At 36.1% G+C, this 18,086-nt stretch overlaps 1 protein-coding gene across 12 annotated transcripts in view; it reads left to right on the top strand.

The window, feature by feature from the left end:
• Nucleotides 1-18,086, top strand: part of BCAS3 (BCAS3 microtubule associated cell migration factor) — a 654,611-nt gene that overhangs the window by 204,151 nt on the left and 432,374 nt on the right. For all 12 annotated transcript variants that reach the window (XM_060203882.1, XM_060203884.1, XM_060203878.1 and 9 more), the window contains exon 15: nucleotides 6,430-6,694. In XM_060203882.1, coding sequence (XP_060059865.1) covers nucleotides 6,430-6,694 — 265 coding nt within the window. The remainder of the gene's footprint in view (nucleotides 1-6,429; nucleotides 6,695-18,086) is intronic.

Genomic DNA, 18,086 nt, shown 5'->3' with positions numbered 1-18,086 from the left:
TGCTTTCTACCCAGCCTACAGCTGGTTTCTGATAACCAGAGTTACAACAAGAAGCAATTGTGAGTTGTCATAAACATGCTGAATAATGTAGAAAGGAGGCCAGGGAGATAGCATAATGGTTATGCAAAAGACTTTCATGCCCAAGGCTCCAAACTCCCAGGTTTAATCCACAGCACCACCATAAACCAGAGCTGAGCAGTGCTCCGGTGTTTTTTTTTTTCTGTGTCCTTCTCTCTGCATTTCTCATTAAAATAATATGAATTAAAAAAACACAAATAATATTATAGGAGCAATTTAGAAAACAACAAATACATAATGTAATCTAATTTTCAGAACATTAAGTACTATTTTTAGTTTAATTACATCTAGTTGAGTTTTGACATTTGTATATTTAGAACTCTAATAAATATTTTAGGCTGTCCAGATTAAATTAGGTACTATTTTCTTGCTTTTTTTTTCTTCCTTGTTATATGCCACACCTGCTGAGTTGACAAAATCAGTAAGAACATCAAACTATATCTTGAACCATATTATATTGGAATCAGTGGTTTAACTAAATGCCAGATGTCATCTAAGCCAAGATGGACACAGAAAAAAAAAAAGTTAATTTAGATTTCCTAGCAGCTGCTTATCTTCCTTTGAACACAGGACAGAAGAGATATCTCTGAGAACTAAGGGGCAATTAGAGAAAACCACAACTTTAAATAGAAACTGTAGCACTTCACTTTCGATGAACTATCTGGGCAGTCCTTTAATTATTTTTATGGGTGTTTTGCTATAAATTCAATGTACAGCTTAGTGATTTTTGTCATATTCACAAAGCTATACAGTAATCTACTAATTTATGCCAGAAGTTTTTATTTGTTTGTTTGTTTTGCCTCCAGGGTTATCACTGGGGCTCAGTGCCTGCACTACGAATTCACTGCTTCTGGAGGTTTTTTTTTTTTCTTCTCCCCATTGTTATTGCTGCTGCTGTTCTTTTTGGATAGGACAGAGAGAAATTGAGAGAGGAGGGGAAGATAGAGAGGGGGAGTGAAAGACACACCTGCAGACCTGCTTCACTGCTTGTGAAGTGACCCCCATGTAGGTGGGGGAACTGGGGACTCGAACCAGGATCCTTGTGCCCGCCCTTGTTCTGTTTTGCTTTGTTGTTGACTGCGACACCACTCAGCTGTAACTATTGGTGGTGTTCAGAACAAATATCAGGCTTCTTGCATGCAAGTCTTGTGAGCCTCAGCCTCAGAACTTTGTTCTGATAGAAACTTGCATGTGTCACATGTGGGTTTGCATTCTCTGCTTCAGCTGACAACATTTTGAAATGTGAAATGAGGAACCATGTGGTATCTTTCTTGCTGCCCATCCCATATCTGTTTGAATTGTATCTATTCCTAAATTCAGGGTAGTGATAGTCAGTGACTTATAAAAGTAATTACCTAAATAGGTTTACTTCCTAAATTTGAAAGTAGGTGTTCAGATAGTGAGAGGCATCCTTATTTGTTTAATTTGTATTTATAACACCTTCTTGATATGTGCCTGGTAATGTTATTTAATGTTAAGAACTAAATCAGACATTCAGGTATCATTTAGCTCTTCTGTTTTGTAATGAGAAAATATTAACTAGAAATATTCCAAAATCTATGCCCTCAAACCATGCAGTTTTGAATCATTATTATATTTACTAGATTGCCATTTTCAGGGTGGTGGTGGGGGGAGTGATCAGGGATCATACAAGCATGAAGTCTTAGCCCTGCCAAAATAAACACTAGATCGCCATTTTGTTTAGTTGTTCTTGCTTTTAATAATATGTGAAAAAGAAAAAAGACAGGTTTTGTTTTGTTTTGTATTTGTTTTGTCTCCAGGGTTATCTCTGGGGCTTGGTACCTGCACTACGAATCCACTGCTCCTGGAGTCCATTTTTCCCATTTTGTTGTTGTCGTTGTTGTTGTTACTGTTGTCATTGTTGATGTTGTTGTTGGATAGGACAGAGAGAAATTGAGGGAGATGGGGGAGACAGAAGGGGGTCAAGATAGGCACCTGCATACCTGCTTCACTGCCTATGAAGTGCCCTCCCCCTGCAGGTGGGGAGTCCAGGGCTCAACCAATATCCTTAGGCTGGTCCTTGCACCATATGCCTTTAACCCAGTGTGTTACCGTACAACCCCCCGACCTAGTTTTTATAATACAAACAGTTATTGCGTTTTTATGAGTAGGCAACTTTTTACCCTCAGTAGAGTGGTGTTATTTAAAGGATTAGACTTTGGCCTTTCAAAAAAGACTTATTTAAAAAGAGGGAGAGAGTGAGTGTGTGTATAACGTGAGAGAGAGAAGTTAGAGGAACACTCTAACATAACAAAAGAGATTCAACCCTGAGCCTCAGACATGCCAGTCCTGTGCTCTACCTCTTGAGCTATTTCCTCCAGCCACTAAACTTTGGTGTTTAACATCTTTAACAGATACGGTTTTTTAAATATTTTATTTCTTAGCTTTTTAATGAGAGAGGTACAAAGAGAAAGATATATAGAAAGACCAGAGCACTGCTCAGCTCTGGTTTATGGTGGTGCTAGGGCAGCACCTGGGACCTAGAGCCATAGGCATGAAAGTCTTTTTCCTAACCATTATGCTGTTTCTCCAGCCCTTTAACAGATACCTTTAGCAACTTTTCCTTTCTCATTTGTGCATTTTTATATCATCTTCATTGTGTTAGAGCAAAATCACTTTTTAACAGCAATTTTCTAAGTAAGCATTTTGTTGCAATGCTGTTTTCCTGTCTTGATACTGATTGTTAGCACCACTTCTTATCAGAACTATTCTTTAAAAAGAATAGAAGCTACTTTTATTGAACGACTAGGAAGTGGTCTTGATTAAAAGTGTTTTGGAAAAAGGTTTTGGATAACATGATTTAGTTCCACTGTGAATAGAACAGAAATTACTTACTAATCCTAAACATGTTTTTCTTTGTACATTTGATTTGGTTTATGTTAATGCACTTGATATTTTGACATTCCATTTATCTGTTACTGTATTTATTTTCTCTTCCTTATGTTATTAGCACTTTTTGTTGAACTTTCCCCTTTTCTTGTTTTTCTTTATTCGTTTAAAAAGAGGTTATTGGGAGTCAGGTGGCAGCGCAATGGGTTAAGCGCAGGTGGTGCTAAGCGCAAAGATTGGTGTAAGGATTCCCGGTTCAAGTCCCCAGGTCCCCACCTGCAGGGGAGTCGCTTCATAGGCAGTTTGCAGGTCTGCAGGTGTCTCTTTCTCTCCCCCTCTGTCTTCCTCATCTCTCTCCATTTCTCTCTGTCCTATTCAACAACGATGACAACAATAATAACTACAACAATAAAAAAACAACAAGGGCAACAAAAGGGAATAAATAAAAATATAAAAAAATAAAAAGGTTATTATAGACAAGTAGAGAAACAGTGGAATGGATTTTTGATTCATAATTCTAAAGTCTCCAGGAGCTATATTTGCTGCCCTTCAGGAGATTGTTTAATTATAACATTGATATGTCATTTGGATATGCTACAATGCATTACAAATAATTTTTGTTGTTTTTCACATATAGATAAGTTTTGTCCAGCAACGAAGTATCTTAACTTATTACATTAAGAATAAAAATTGTTTTATGTTTGAAATGTTCTGGTTTCTTATGTGAATGTCTAATATGTTGGCAAGTATCTTCTCTAAGCACTTGAGAGTTTTATTTAGCTCAGGTTGTATTAATAATAGCTAATGACATGCTTCACCATCAGATACATGTTATTTAAAACACACATCCATATACACTTATCATATTAAATATTATTCACAAACATTTTTGTTCTACTTGGCAGTCACTATGTATCCCCCCCTCTTTTTGCCACCATGGTTGTCACTGGACTCAGTGCCTGCCTGTTAAAGTGCTGCTTGGTTTTTCATGTAGTCGAAAATGTTATTACTAATAGTTGGTCATTTACTCTACATAAACATCTTAAGTATTTATGTGTTGTCTTCTTTTTTGAGCTATACTTTAAATTGGTTAGAGGGGAACATGCTTGCATGAGACCTTGAACTGAAGCCATAGCATTACCTTGGAGCATTGTGGAGGGCACCAGGGAGCTCCATATATGGTGGAGCAATACTGTTGTCTCTTTGCTTCCACGAAGAGAAAGACATTAAAAAATGACCTAGTGAGCATGTGTTTTGACATTAATGAAACCCTGGCATCAAACCCTGGCACTATACTTGGAGTCCTTAGGCCCTGTGTGGAAACTCAGGTGCTGTAGTGTCTTTCTTTCACTCTATGTGAAGTAAAAAAATAAAAATAAAAAAAAATTTGCCCCAGTACCAGTAATGTGCCACATCAAAGGAAGAAAGAAAAAAAGAAAGGAAAAAAAAACAAAACTCAGAAATGGTGTCTGTCATTCAGGGACAAAGGCCTGAGTTCATTCATTGAAACTGCATTAAAATATGGTAAAATGTTTATAAAAATAGTGACTTTGACTTGATTTTCTTTTAAAGTACAAAGTAGGGAGCCGGGTGGTAGCGCAGTGGGTTAAGTGCAGGTGGTGCAAAGTGCAAGGACTGGCGTAAAGATACTGGTTCGAGTCCCTGACTCCCCACCTGCAGGGGAGTCACTTCACAGGTGGTGAAGCAGGTCTGCAGGTGTCTATCTTTCTCTCCTCTCCCCCTCTCTGTCTTCCCCTCCTCTCTCCATTTCTCTCTGTCCTATCCAACAATGACGACATCAATAACAACAATAGTAACTACAACAATAAAACAACAAGGGCAACAAAAGGGAATAAATAGATATTAAAAAAATAATGATTTAAAAAAAAAAGTAAATGGAGGAGCCAGGAGGCAGTGCACCTGATTGAATGTACATGTCATAGCGGGCAAGGGCCCAGGTTCAAGCTCCTGGTTCCCACCTACAAGGGGAAGCTTCCTGAGCAGCAGTACTATAGATGTCTCTCTCTCTCCTCTACCCTCTCAATTTCTCTCTGCCTCTATCTAATAAATAATAAATAAATAATTTAAAAAGTAAACATATATTTTTGTTTGAATTATTCCCATTAGGCTGATATTAAGATAAAGGCATTAAATTAACTGTCATACAAATTAGTGACTAACTTCCCCAGTCAAGTCCGCTGGGGAGCCAGAGAGGACCCGAACTGCCCCTGCGGGACAGACTATGACCCACATAGTCAACCACTGCCACCTCTACAGATTCAAAGGAGGTCTCGAAACTTTACATCAGGCTCAACCTGACGCTATTGACTGGCTATGGAAGAAGGGCAAACGCTAGAAGAAGTCAAGTCTGTGTGACAGGAAATTAGTTTTTGTAAATCATCGCCCCCCAACATAGCTGTAGTCATTCATTTACTTGTTCCCTCTGACTGCTTTGGCACTAGGAGAGTTGAGTGGGTGCTGCAGACAACTGAAGCCTTCTGATGTGTAAACTTTGCTAACCACTATAGATACATGAATTTTTTTTATTCTGTTTTGTTTTTTGTCATAATATCGTTTAGAGAACTTCCCCTTCTGAGTCCCTCTGCTGACATAAACCACGATTCTTTGAAGCTTCACCCTGTATTACACCATAATTTCTTTCTTAGGCCTCCTCTATGAGTGAGATCATCTGCTATTGACCCTTCTCTGTCTGCCTTCACTCAGTATAGTTTTGTCCATTTCCAAAGATGTAACAAGAGAAATTTCATAATTGTTTATATATTCCACAGCTTTCCAAACCACTTATCTGGACACTTAGGTTGTTTCTAAGCTTTAGGTATTAAAAATAGCACTTCTAAGAAATAGTATCTATATCTATATAATATATATAATGAAATATAAAAATTAAATATAGTACTGCCATGAACACAGGTGTGAATAGACTTCCTAGTATGTATTTTTGTGTTCTTTGGATAGATGTCAAGGAGATGAATTGCCTACATAAAAAAGACAGAAATATTGGGGCCGGGTGGTGGCGCACCTGGTTGAGTGCACATGTTGCAATGCTCAAGGACCCAGGTTCGAGCCCCTGGTCCCCACCTGCAGGGGGAAAGCTTTGCAAGTGGTAAAGCAGGGTTGCAGCTGTCTTTCAGTCTCTTTCCCTCTCTGTCTCTCCTTCTGTTCAATTTCTGACTGTCTCTATCCAATAAATAAATAAAGATAATAAAAAAGTTAAAAAAAAAAAAAAGACAGAAGTAACAAGTGCTGGCAAGGTTGAAGGGAAAAAGTAGAGAGGGCATTGGGGACCCAGTGCACCATGGTGGAGAAAGACTTAAGCTGGTGGTGAGAGTGGTGTGCAGCCAAATATTGTAGGGAGATAAGAAATTGTAACCGTATGCTTATAACTGTCCTCTTTGTCCTCAACAAAATGATTTTAAAATTAAAAAAAAAAAGGTAAAGAACACTTTCAGCCACTTTTTTTTTTCCTAATCTCATTTCTAGGTACAGGATATCTGCTTCAGCCATGACTGTCGCTGGGTTGTAGTCAGTACACTCCGGGGCACTTCTCATGTTTTTCCCATCAACCCTTATGGTGGCCAGCCTTGTGTTCGAACACACATGTCACCACGAGTTGTGAATCGTATGAGCCGTTTCCAGAAAAGTGCTGGTCTGGAAGAAATTGAACAAGAACTGACATCTAAGCAAGGAGGACGTTGTAGCCCTGTTCCAGGTCTATCAAGCAGTCCTTCTGGATCACCTCTGCATGGTAAATATTTTCTCTCTGATCCTTAAGTTTTATCCTTCATTTTCAAGATCTAGGGTAATAGAGACTATTTTTTCATCTGTCTAAATAAAGGGAAGATTTTAGGCTCATTTTGGGGGATATTCTTAATGTATGAAATCATTTAATAAAGTTAAGGCTTTCTGATAGGGAATAGTGATATTTATCTTCTTTTTTATTTTAAAATATTTTATTTATTTATTAATATTTATTTGTTTGTTCCCTTTTGCTGTCCTTGTTGGTTTATTGTTGTAGTTATTATTGTTGTTATTGATGTCGTTGTTGTGGGACAGGACAGAGAGAAATGGAGAGAGAAGAGGAAGACAGAGCGGGGGAGAGAAAGATAGACACCTGCAGACCTGCTTCACTGCCTGTGGAGCGACTCCCCTCCAGGTGGGGAGCCAGGGGCTCAAACTAGGATCCTTACACTGGTCCTTGCCCTTTCCACCACGTGCGATTAACTCACTACGCTACCGCCCAACTCGTATCTTCTTTTTTTATTTTTTATTTTTGTCATTAGTACCTTCAGGGTTCTACTTTTTCTGTTGGCAATTTGTCTTTCCTATTTTGTTTTCTTTTTCATAGTGAGGGAGAAAGAGAGAGACCTGTAGCACTGCTGCAAGGACAATTAAAAAGTACATCTTTGTGAACTTTCTACTAGTATGTTTCTGGAAACATACAAAAAAAAATTTTCACTATCCATACTTATAGCAAATAGTTGTATAGACGTCACCCTAATCGATAAATGAAATATCACAAGAACTTCCTCTTTGTGGTCCTCCATAAAATTAAACCATGATTTTTTACTTTTACGGTAATCACTTTCTCATTTTTCTAAAGTAAGTTCACTCCTCAGGCATCCTTAAACAGGCCTACTCATTATTTTATGAGTAAAATTAAAGCATGTATACTTTATTATATCCATCATCTTTAACTTGTTTGTGTGATTAATTCATGTTCTGTGTAGGCTTTATGTCCCCTGCATTTACTTATTTCATTAAAATAGTGTTTTACTTTTTTATTAACTCATACATTAGTCTTACATTAGTCTTACTTATGGTTAGACTAATGTATGATCCAATCAAAAAGTTAAATATATATATTCACAAAGGCTTTTTTTTTTTAAACACAGCTCTGCTCAGCTCTGGCTTATTGGTGCTAGGGGTTAAACCTGGCACCTTTGGTGCCTTAGGAAGGAAAGTCAGTTTTGTCTAACCTTTATGCTATCTTTTCAACCCTACTCTTTATTAAATGTTTTTTGTAGCTAAAATTCTACCATACATTTTATGGAAAGATTTGATATAATAGGACAACTAAGTCAATTAGAGAGCCGTGTATATATTAGCAGAAAATTGGGAAGTGCCTGTAATCTTTACATTAGAGCATTTTCAGAGAGCTTCCTTTGTCCTAGTCTTCTTTCTTGTTTTATATACTGAAGTCCAGGTTTTTGGGCCTAATGTGCACACAAAAAAGTCATCTTTACCCTCATATATCTTCTAGTCTGAGGGGAAGAGCAGATTTTAAATGACCTACCAATTAACTTTCAAGTTATTTTTGCTGAATGATACAATTTATTACTCAATTATGTATTTGTTGTTTGTAAAAAGGACAGACATTTGAAGATCAATACTTGATTTATGAGCCAAAATCTACCACTTTATTTTTCTTTTCTCCTTCTCCTCCTTCTCCTTCTCCTCCTCCTCTTTCACCTCTTCCTCCTCCTTCTCCTTCACCTCCTCCTCCTCCTCCTCCACCTCCTCCTCCTCTTCCTCCTCCACCTCCTCCTCCTCCTCTTCCTCCTCCTCCTCCTCCTTCTTTTTTTACCAGAGCACTGCTCAGCTCTGGCTGATGGTGGTACAGGGGATTGAACCTGGGACTTTGGAGCCTCAGCGATGAGAGTCTCTTTGCTATCTACCTCTGCCCCCACTTTCTTTTAGACTTATGGTTTCACTGCTTTTCATATTTTTGCAAAAAGAGGCATTTTCTTTTTTTATGTATTTATTTATTTTTTTGTTTCCCTTGTTGTTTTATTGTTGTAGTTATTATTGCTGTTGTTGTAGTTGATGACATAATTCTTGGATAGGACAGAGAGAAATGGAAAGAGGAGGGGAGAGAAAGATAGACACCTGCAGACCTACTTCACTGCTTTCACCAGCGCTTAACCCGCTGCACTACCCAAGAAGGCATTTTCTATGACAGTATGCCATAAAGTTCTGTGTGTTGGAATTTCACTCCATAACTCTATTTTTAATTTTAATGTAGACATTAGAATAGTGTTTTTTCTTCATGTTCTTTATATTTCTTACATGTCAGAGCAAAATGGCTATTGTTGTTGGTAAGTTCTAAAAATGATGTATTTACAATTTGTGTGGGTAAACACTGTGCTGCTGGTCAAAAACAATGTAAACCTTTGAACAGGGAGGGCTTCGTCTGAAAATGAATCATCCTTTGGCTGTGTTACCATTGTTTGTCTGTGCTCTTTTTAGCAAAGTAAAGGAAACTGTTAAATAACAGTTGATCTAGGGATATTTCCTTTTTACTCTCTGGAATCAGTCCAGTTTAGGTTAGGATTATTTTATCTATTCACTTTTTTTTTTTAACTTAACATAGGGTGTTTATTTATTTTAAGTATATTTTTAATATATCTTTAAATATCTCTCATTTTTTATCTTGTCTGAACCTTAATCTATGAGAGGCTCTTGAGATTCATAAATATGGTTAGGAATAAAATTGCATCTTGTAGGGTGAGGGAATATAACATTATGGTTATACAAAGAGAGTCTCATGCTTGAAGCTCTAAAGTCCCACGTTCAATCCCCTACACCACCATAAGCCAGAGCTGAGCAGTGCTCTGGCAAAAAAAAAAAAAAAAAAAAAGCAATGTAAACATTATGTTTACTCTCCTATAACCTAGCCAAATGATGTAAGCATTTCATTTCATTATGAATATAGACAATACATAGTGTGAAGTGCAAGGACAATACGTCACTAAAGCAGTAACAATACTGTAATATTGTCACCAATAAAAATGCAAATATTCTCATACACATTCCCATTGTTATTCATATATATTATCCTGAAGTAGCTTGAATTAATGAAATAAATTTTGATGCATCATCTTCATCATTGCTTTAAAATTACAATATGACCTGCACATGTGATCCTCTGATGTACTAGTATTTAAGGTTTAGCACGTATTACATGTATTATGATTAGCCAACTTAGAATTTAAAACTATTTTTGTAAGATTTATTTTACTAATTTCATGAGATAGAAAGTTTCAAGTGAGTGAAAGAACTAGAACACCACTCTCAGTCTACTTGCTTGAGCAGTTTCCTGGTTATAGTTAAAAAAAAAAAAAAAAGAAGGGAGTCTTTTAACTAAAAGACTGTAGCGCAGCAGGTTAAGCGCAGGTAGTGTAAAGCACAAGGACGGGCATAAGGATCCCTGTTTGAGCCCCGGCTCCCCACCTGCAGGGGAGTCGCTTCACAAGCAGTGAAGCAGGTCTGCAGGTGTCTGTCTTTCTCTCCCCCTCTCTGTCTTCCCTTCCTCTCTCCATGACGACATCAATAACAACAACAATAATAACTACAACAATAAAACAACAAGGGCAACAAAGGGAATAAATAAATAAAATAAATATTTTAAAAAAAGATAAATATACTTCAGCAAAGCTTGCTTCCTTTGTAAATGTTTTATCTTTACTTCAGTGGCTTTATAAGTAGTTAAGTATTATTCTGAGACAGTCTAAGACTTTCCTTGACTGTCCAAAGGGTATATGTCACAAAAATGATTAAGAACCCCTTATCATTATTTAGTACTAAAAGATTCTTTTTTTCCCCTTTACTAATGCAGATATTTTCTATAAATTGCAAATGTGATATTCCATTTAAGATCTGATTAAATTATATCATTTTGGGCTGGGGAGATAGAATGATAGTTATACAAAGAAACTTCATATCTGAGGCTCCAAATTCCTAGGTTCAATCCCCTGTACCACAATAAACTAGAGCTGAGCACTGTCTGATAATAATATATATAATCTTAACATCTTTAAAGATTTTTTATAAAGATTTTCTTATTTATTAATGAGAAAGATAGGAGGAGAGAGAGAAAGAACCAGACATCACTCTGGTACATGTGCTGCTGGGGATTGAACTCAGGACCTCATACTTGAGAGTCCAATGCTTTATCCACTGTGCCACCTCCTGGACCACAAAAAAATACATAATCTCATAATAACTTTAGAATATTCTAGGAACCCCCCTATTATTTCCAGCTGTGTTCCACTATACTTAAATTTCTATGTTTTTTTCTTTAATGTGCCACATGTATTAATTCTTGACACTTTCAGTACTTGTATATTTTCCTCTAATTGAAGTGGCTTTTATCTGTTTGGCTATTAAAACCATACTTCCTTATGATCTAACTAAAAATATCACTTTCTCCCTCTAAGCTATGTTAAATAGCTCTTGGTGTTGCATCATCTGTGTCAGCCTTATTATTGGCACTCTGTTCATGCTTCTGTTATAATATTTTAATTGCTCGTTGACACTTCTGTGTCTCCTATTAGACTGATCTGCACGAAGAACATTTTTATATGCTTATACTTTTAAGCATATGTTTCTATCTTGTACCTCGCATAGTATGTCATAAAAAGGGTGTGGTAAACCTCTTACCCAAATTTTTCAAACAGTTTTCTTCTTATAGAAACAATTTATATTTAAATCAGTACTTGTCAGAGCAAAGAGCTTCTCATTCATAGTAATATAATTTTTCCTTTTAACACTGTAACCTATATTCACTTAGTCAACGCATAGTAACAACTGTTACTAGTTGATTTTACTAACCAGTTACTATATCTAACAACCATTCCTGAATTTTTTGGAAAATATCAATAAGCAAAGAGAAAAGAAGTGGTGGTTTACCAGGTTGAGTACACATGTCACTATGCAAAAGGACCTGGGTATAAGCCCTTGGCCCCCACCTGCAGGGGAAAAACTTCACAAGTGGTGAAGCAAGTGCTGTCGGTGTCTCTCTGTGTCTCTCACTCTCTCTACCTGACCATCCCATCTCAGTTTCTTTCTGTTCTATCAAATGAAACAAACAAACAACAAAAACCCCAGTTCCTCTGTAACTGAGTTCTACTAAGTATCTAGTAGAGTACAATAAATAAATCGGGTGAGTTGAGTGGATAGGTAGGTAGTTTAATGTGTTACGGAGAAAAAAAAAAAGAGTGAAAGGGTAGTAGGTTATGGCAGGACAGGATTGTAGTTTGAATATGGAATGTCTCCTGCAGGTATTGTTGAGATGATGATATGTGGAAATGTGAACAAAAAGTTGATAAAGTATGTTAAAAAAAAAAAAAGTCAGGTAGCTAGCTGAAGAACAAATTCCAGGCAAAGGAACAGCCAGTATTAAATTCCTGAGCTGGGCATGTGCTGAAGTGTTTAAGGAAAGGTAATGAGACCAGTCTGACTGAAGTACAATGTGTCAGGTCCATTGTAGAAGGTGAAGCCAGAGAGGAAATGTGGCCAGATCATATCAGTGTTTGACTTTTACTATGAGTGAGATGGAGAAGCTGTGGAGAATGTTGAGAATAAGAATGTCATGATAAGACTGTCTTTTGACAGGATCATAATGGTGATCTCTATAGAGACTGTACAGTCTGTATGTGATAAGGGTAGAATCTTAGAACGGTTTGGAGAGTATGACAGAAATTGAAGTGAGAAAATACAAGGATTGACTGAGTTGTTTATAGTGGAGATTGTGATTTTTAACTGTATTATTGATATATTTTTATGGTAAGGCCACTAGAATTCCTAGTGCACTGTATGCTAATTATGGTAGGAGACAGCAGACAGAGAAATCGGTAAGATTTTAACTCAGACTGCTAGAAGGATGAAGTTGCCATCACGTGAAATAAGAAATCCAGAGGGTTAAGATAATTTTGAGCACAACAACATGATTGGGAGTTTTAGACATACTTTTTAATTAAATTTCCTTGTAGTTGGTTTTGTAAGCCTGAATTTTAGTGAAAACCCTGAGGGTAAATGTTTGGAAGACATAAAGTTGAAAGTTGAAGGATATTTCTTTGAGAAAATGGAGTGCTCAATATTTTAAAATTTATTGCTAGATAAATGAAGATAAGGAGAGTGGAAAAGATAGCATAATATTTATGCAAAAAGACCCTTCCTTATTTCTAATGCTCTGATGTCTCAGGTTCAGTACCCTGCAACATTACTATCCCTAGCTAAACAGTGTTCTTGTGAAAATAAGTAAATACATAAGTTAAAAAAATAAGATAGGACTGAAAAAGAGTGCCATCAAATTTAATCATGTAGAGGACCTATGACTTTGATAAGACCGTTTGTGTGGGGTCAGGCGGTGAGGTACCTGGCTAAGTGCACACATTACCATGCTCAAGCCCCTGCTCTCCACTTGCAGGGGGGAAGCTTCATGAGTGGTGTCTCTGTCTCTCTCCCCCTCCTTCTTTCTCCTGTCAAATAAAATACGAAAAAAAAAAAGGAAAAATAGAGGTGTTTTTTTTTTATATGTAGTAATAAGATCTGGTAGTTGTGATTTTACTCAGAATAAGAAGAGAGAAATTCAAGATTAGTATTAACACATCTTTTATGGAACATTGCTATAAAGGGAAGCAGAAGGAAAAAAAAAAAAAGACAATCAAAGAGGAAAGAGAAGATCACTTCTGTTTTCCCATGGAAATAGGAATTGAGGACGAGTGTAGATTTCGGCGTTCTATAGAAGCAAGGTGAGAGGAATTAGTCCTTTAGGAGAACAGATGTTTCTTTTACCTGTTAGTAAATTTTTGTTAGGTGAAAAAGATTTTTCTACTGTAATTTGTGCCCAAAGCAAGTTGTACTACTTAACTGTTGCTTTCCTACGTTAGTATCTTGTTCCAATATATGAGTTTATTTAGATTCATATCGAAAGCATCACTGAAGTCCAGATAAGTTCAGTTCATGATGCACTTACTCCCTCTTAAACTGGAATGTCTAACTTTAGTTACTTGCTTGTTTTTTGTCTGTACTTATTGTTTACTGTTTCTTTTTATTTTTTACGGTGTCTAATGGTAAGCTTAACTTGCTAAATGTGCCTGTTGAAAGACTCCGACTGTCTGGGGTTAGAATCTATCCTTGTTAATTTCCTAAGGCTTCGGAAACGTTAGATTCCTATTTGTCTGTCACCTACCTTAGAGAGTTATTCTGATGATGATCAAAGAAAGCACTTTGAATAGTAATTGGCATATATCAAATTGTAAAAGATTAGCTGATGTCATTATTGATATTATTTGTTATTGAGATGGTATATGAAACTGATTAATTTTTACGTGTTGAATTTTCATATTTTTGAATAGTATTTCTTACCTAGAACATGAGTAAATTAACTTACTAAATAATGGATGGATAAAATGTAATTATGTACTTATATGTATAGGTTTTTGTAGTATTACTGGATTCAGCATTGGTAGTTTTACTTGTGATTTTGTTGCTAAAATAGGCGGAGTCCCAATACAAAACTGAAAGTGAAGGCAATATTGCTTGATCTTTTTCATATTTCTGTTCATTTTAATCTCATTCATCAGGAAATATAGCTTGATAAGTGTGCCTGTTTTGAGCCTGAACAAATACGAGTTTCAAGTTTGGTTCAAGAATGTGTCATTTATCAGTTGATAGGGTTTTCAAGGCGTTTTGTTTTTTTTTTTCCCCTTGCTTTTACTATTGAGGTAACAGGATTTTGGATTTACTTCTACAGCTCTCCAGAGTTCCTGGAAGTATCTCCTTTCCCATTAACTCATATGTTGTCAGGGAAGAGTAATCATTGAATCACAACTTCTGGCATCTGAACTTCAGATTTGACTTCTTTCAAATAAAAATAGTTTGGTGAGAGTTTAGAGACCATTAGAATAACCTCTGTTTCTTAGACTACAGGCCTCCATATTTTAGCAAAGTGCTTTTAAGTAACTGTTAGCATCACTTTTCTTTTTAGCATCTATATGATACATTCATTTTACCACTCAGAGATTGTTTATAGCTTTCATTTGATGGTTTATTGTAATTACTTAGTTTTTTAAAAGCAGCCACGCATTTCAGTCTTACATAGTTTCATCTACTTAAGACAATCAATAATAATATGATGTTTCTTGACTTCTCTTTCCACTTTACTGTTTACTTGTGGATTGAAGTTTTCATTCGTATGTTTTAATTTTTGCCAAGAAAAATCAATCATGTGCACTGTAGCTCTGCTTTAAATTTTATGCCTCATATGACACAGAGTTTACATATAGTATATACATGTTAAATGACTAAAAAATTTTGTTTTAGGCTATCTTAGTTTAGTACCTGGCCTTTTACTAGTAGCATGTATGTTATTCTAGTTCAAATGAAGTTTGTTTCTAATTTATTCTTTATAAATCCAATAAAGTCTTCCTTGTGAATTAAATTTTTTGTAAGTTCATCTTCCTAAAAAATGTTACTTTAGTATTATGTTGGTTTTGAAATTTACTATACACCAAAATTGTATTTATTTTAAATAATTCCATGTCTCTTTTAGTTTATCAGAAAAAAACAAATGAGGTTTCAGGGAAAGTGGATTGATGTTTTTTGTTTCTGTTACCAGGGCTGTTGCTGGGACTTGGTGCCTGCAAAACCACTCTTCTATTTTTGGTGATGATTTAAAAAAAATTTTTTTAAATGTATCTCTTTCTTTTTTTTTTTGATAGATAGGGAAGTTGAGAGGGAGAAAGTAGGAATAAGAGAGATACCCGCATCACTGTTCCATTACTTGTAAAATTTCCCCTGGCAGTTGGGGGTGGGGATTTGATCCTGGGTCCTTGCACATAGTAAAGTGCACCATTGTCCAGCCCCTATTGGTAAGGTGGTTTGAAAGAAGTGATTTCATAATTCATTTCTGCAAACAAAGTGCATTCATTTCAGATGCACTAGGAAAAAACTTTATTGAATAGAGTGTAACTTTTACATCAATTTTATTTTTACAACTATTTTAAATTTACAACAAAATTGAGAGGAATGTTCAGATAGCAGTTTCTGAGAAAAACAAAATGACCCCTGAGAAGCTTCAAAACTCAATATTGTCTCTAAATTATACTTCAGAGTTTAGTGCTATAAAATTGACTTTCTTCTACTTTAATATTCTATTTGTTTTTCTCCTTGGGGTATACTACACTTTAGGGGTGATTTACTTTAAAAAGTCAGATAAGATAGTAATCAATTGGAGTTAAATATAATTTCTTTTTTTAGATGTCTTTGTTTTTTTGAGAAAGAGATTGAGAGAGAACAGAGAGATCATTGCTCAGCTCTAGCTTACGGCTGTCCCCATAGCCATGAAGATCCTGTCTAATGCTGAGATGTCTCTGGGGCTCTAGACTTTCTTGTTTTGCTTTTTACTGCTCATGAAATATTTTGTATTGTCTCTCTATTTGCTATGTTGTGAAATCAGGAACTCTTGGTTTCCAGGTTTATTTATTTAAATAGTTAATGAGACAGTCCTCTAGAGGGCAATATTTTCCAAACTTTCTTATGGTTGGACTCATGGCAGCTATGGCATGTGTGTACTAGGGATGCTGATATCTGATAATAATCCAACAGAATTTTTATTTCACTTTACATGATTTATTCGAACTATTATTAGGGAATCAGACTTTTAAAATACATTACTACTATTGATAATCTACTTTATAGGGCTATATCTAAACACCTATTTCTCCCATGAATGAATTCAGGTTGAATAGATGCACTTTTTAAAAGTTATATCATTTAAGTAAGTGGAATCAATATGTTCTGAACGTTTGGTTCTGAGATTCTTTATATTTTTATTTTCAAGGACTTGTTATTTCTGTACTTGAAGGGAGATCAATGATTAAGTCCCACTATTGAGAGCCATTATTAGGAATTAGTTAATCTCTACTCTTTTCTATTAACACTTCTCAGAAGAATTTTATTGATTTTGCTTTTTTTTTTTTTTATCAGTACTGCTCAGCTATGGTTTATGGCAGTGCTGAGGGAAGAACCTAGAACATCAGAGCCTCGGGCATAAAATTTTTTCTTATAATCATTATGCTCCTCCTCCCACCTCCCCCTCTACCATGTTTTTATTTTATTACCTGAGCACATCTCAGCTCTGAATGTTGATATTGCTAGGGGTCTTTCACATGCAGTTCCTGTGTGCTGCTGCTCCACTATGTCCCTGATGCTAGAACTTTTGCTTGCTTTTTAATAGAACTTATTTCTAACACATATTTTTACTATAAATGTCAAATGCTCCCACAGTGTTGCAGTGAAAACCATCGTTCTCCTGCCTCACCCTTCCGTACTTTCAGATGTCCTTCCCCCAAAGACTTCTTTTTCATATTTGTTTCCCAGCTGTTTTATTTTTCGCCCTCTTCTGGAAATCATATCAACTGAGTAATGGGTCTGCTACACTGAATTGCTAACTTTACTTTCAACTTTTTATCCTTTATTTTTGTTTTTTATTTTTTGCTTCCAGGGTTATTGCTGGGGCTTAGTGCCTGCACCACAAATCCACTGCTCCTGGAGGCCATTTTTTCCCTTTTTGTTGCCCTTGTTGTTTTATCATTGTTGTGGTTATTATTATTGCTGTTACTGATGTCATTGTTGGATAGGACAGAGAGAAATGGAGAAAGGAGGGGAAGACAGAGAGGGGGAAAGAAAGACAGACACCTGCAGACCTGCTTCACCACCCTTGATACTTTCTATCCTTTTTTTTTTTTTTTTAAGATTTTATTTATTAATGACAAAGAGGAGGGAGAGAGAAAGAACCACTCTGGTACATGTGCTTCTGGGGATGGAACTTAGGACCTCATGCTTGAGAGTCCAGTGCTTAGCCACCTCCTGGACCACTCTGCTTTCTATCCTCCCATCTGTCTTTTTGAGACTATCACCGGTTTTCTTTTCTAAGTTTCTTGGTGCAATTTTATTTCTGCAACATGTTTTTAATATCATTTTATCTGAATGCTTCCTTTATAATCACATTATCTTCTAATTTTAGAAATGTGCTTACTTATGTCTTAGTGAAGTTGTTAGAGCTTTTAAAAGGATTCATTTCATATGCGCTAGCATTGAGAGAGCTAGAGAACACCCCAGAGCAGCACTCCAGTACATGTGACGCCAGGAACTGAACAGAGAGCTTCAGACAGGCAGTTGATCTTTTACCCTAGCCACTTTGAACTTTTTTTTTTTTGCTCCTTGGATTACGTGTTTCCTCTACGGTCATTTCTCAATTTTTGTGTGTGATCATAACCTTTCATGTTAGAGTATGATTCTCAGCTCTGTAAAGTCTGATTTGCCTAGATTAAGTAAAAGAATGCTGATGCCCA

The sequence above is a fragment of the Erinaceus europaeus genome, chromosome 12 (assembly GCF_950295315.1).
Source record: "Erinaceus europaeus chromosome 12, mEriEur2.1, whole genome shotgun sequence".
In the NCBI taxonomy this organism is placed as follows: Eukaryota; Metazoa; Chordata; class Mammalia; order Eulipotyphla; family Erinaceidae; genus Erinaceus; species Erinaceus europaeus.
This window is presented reverse-complemented; position numbering and strand designations above follow the sequence as displayed.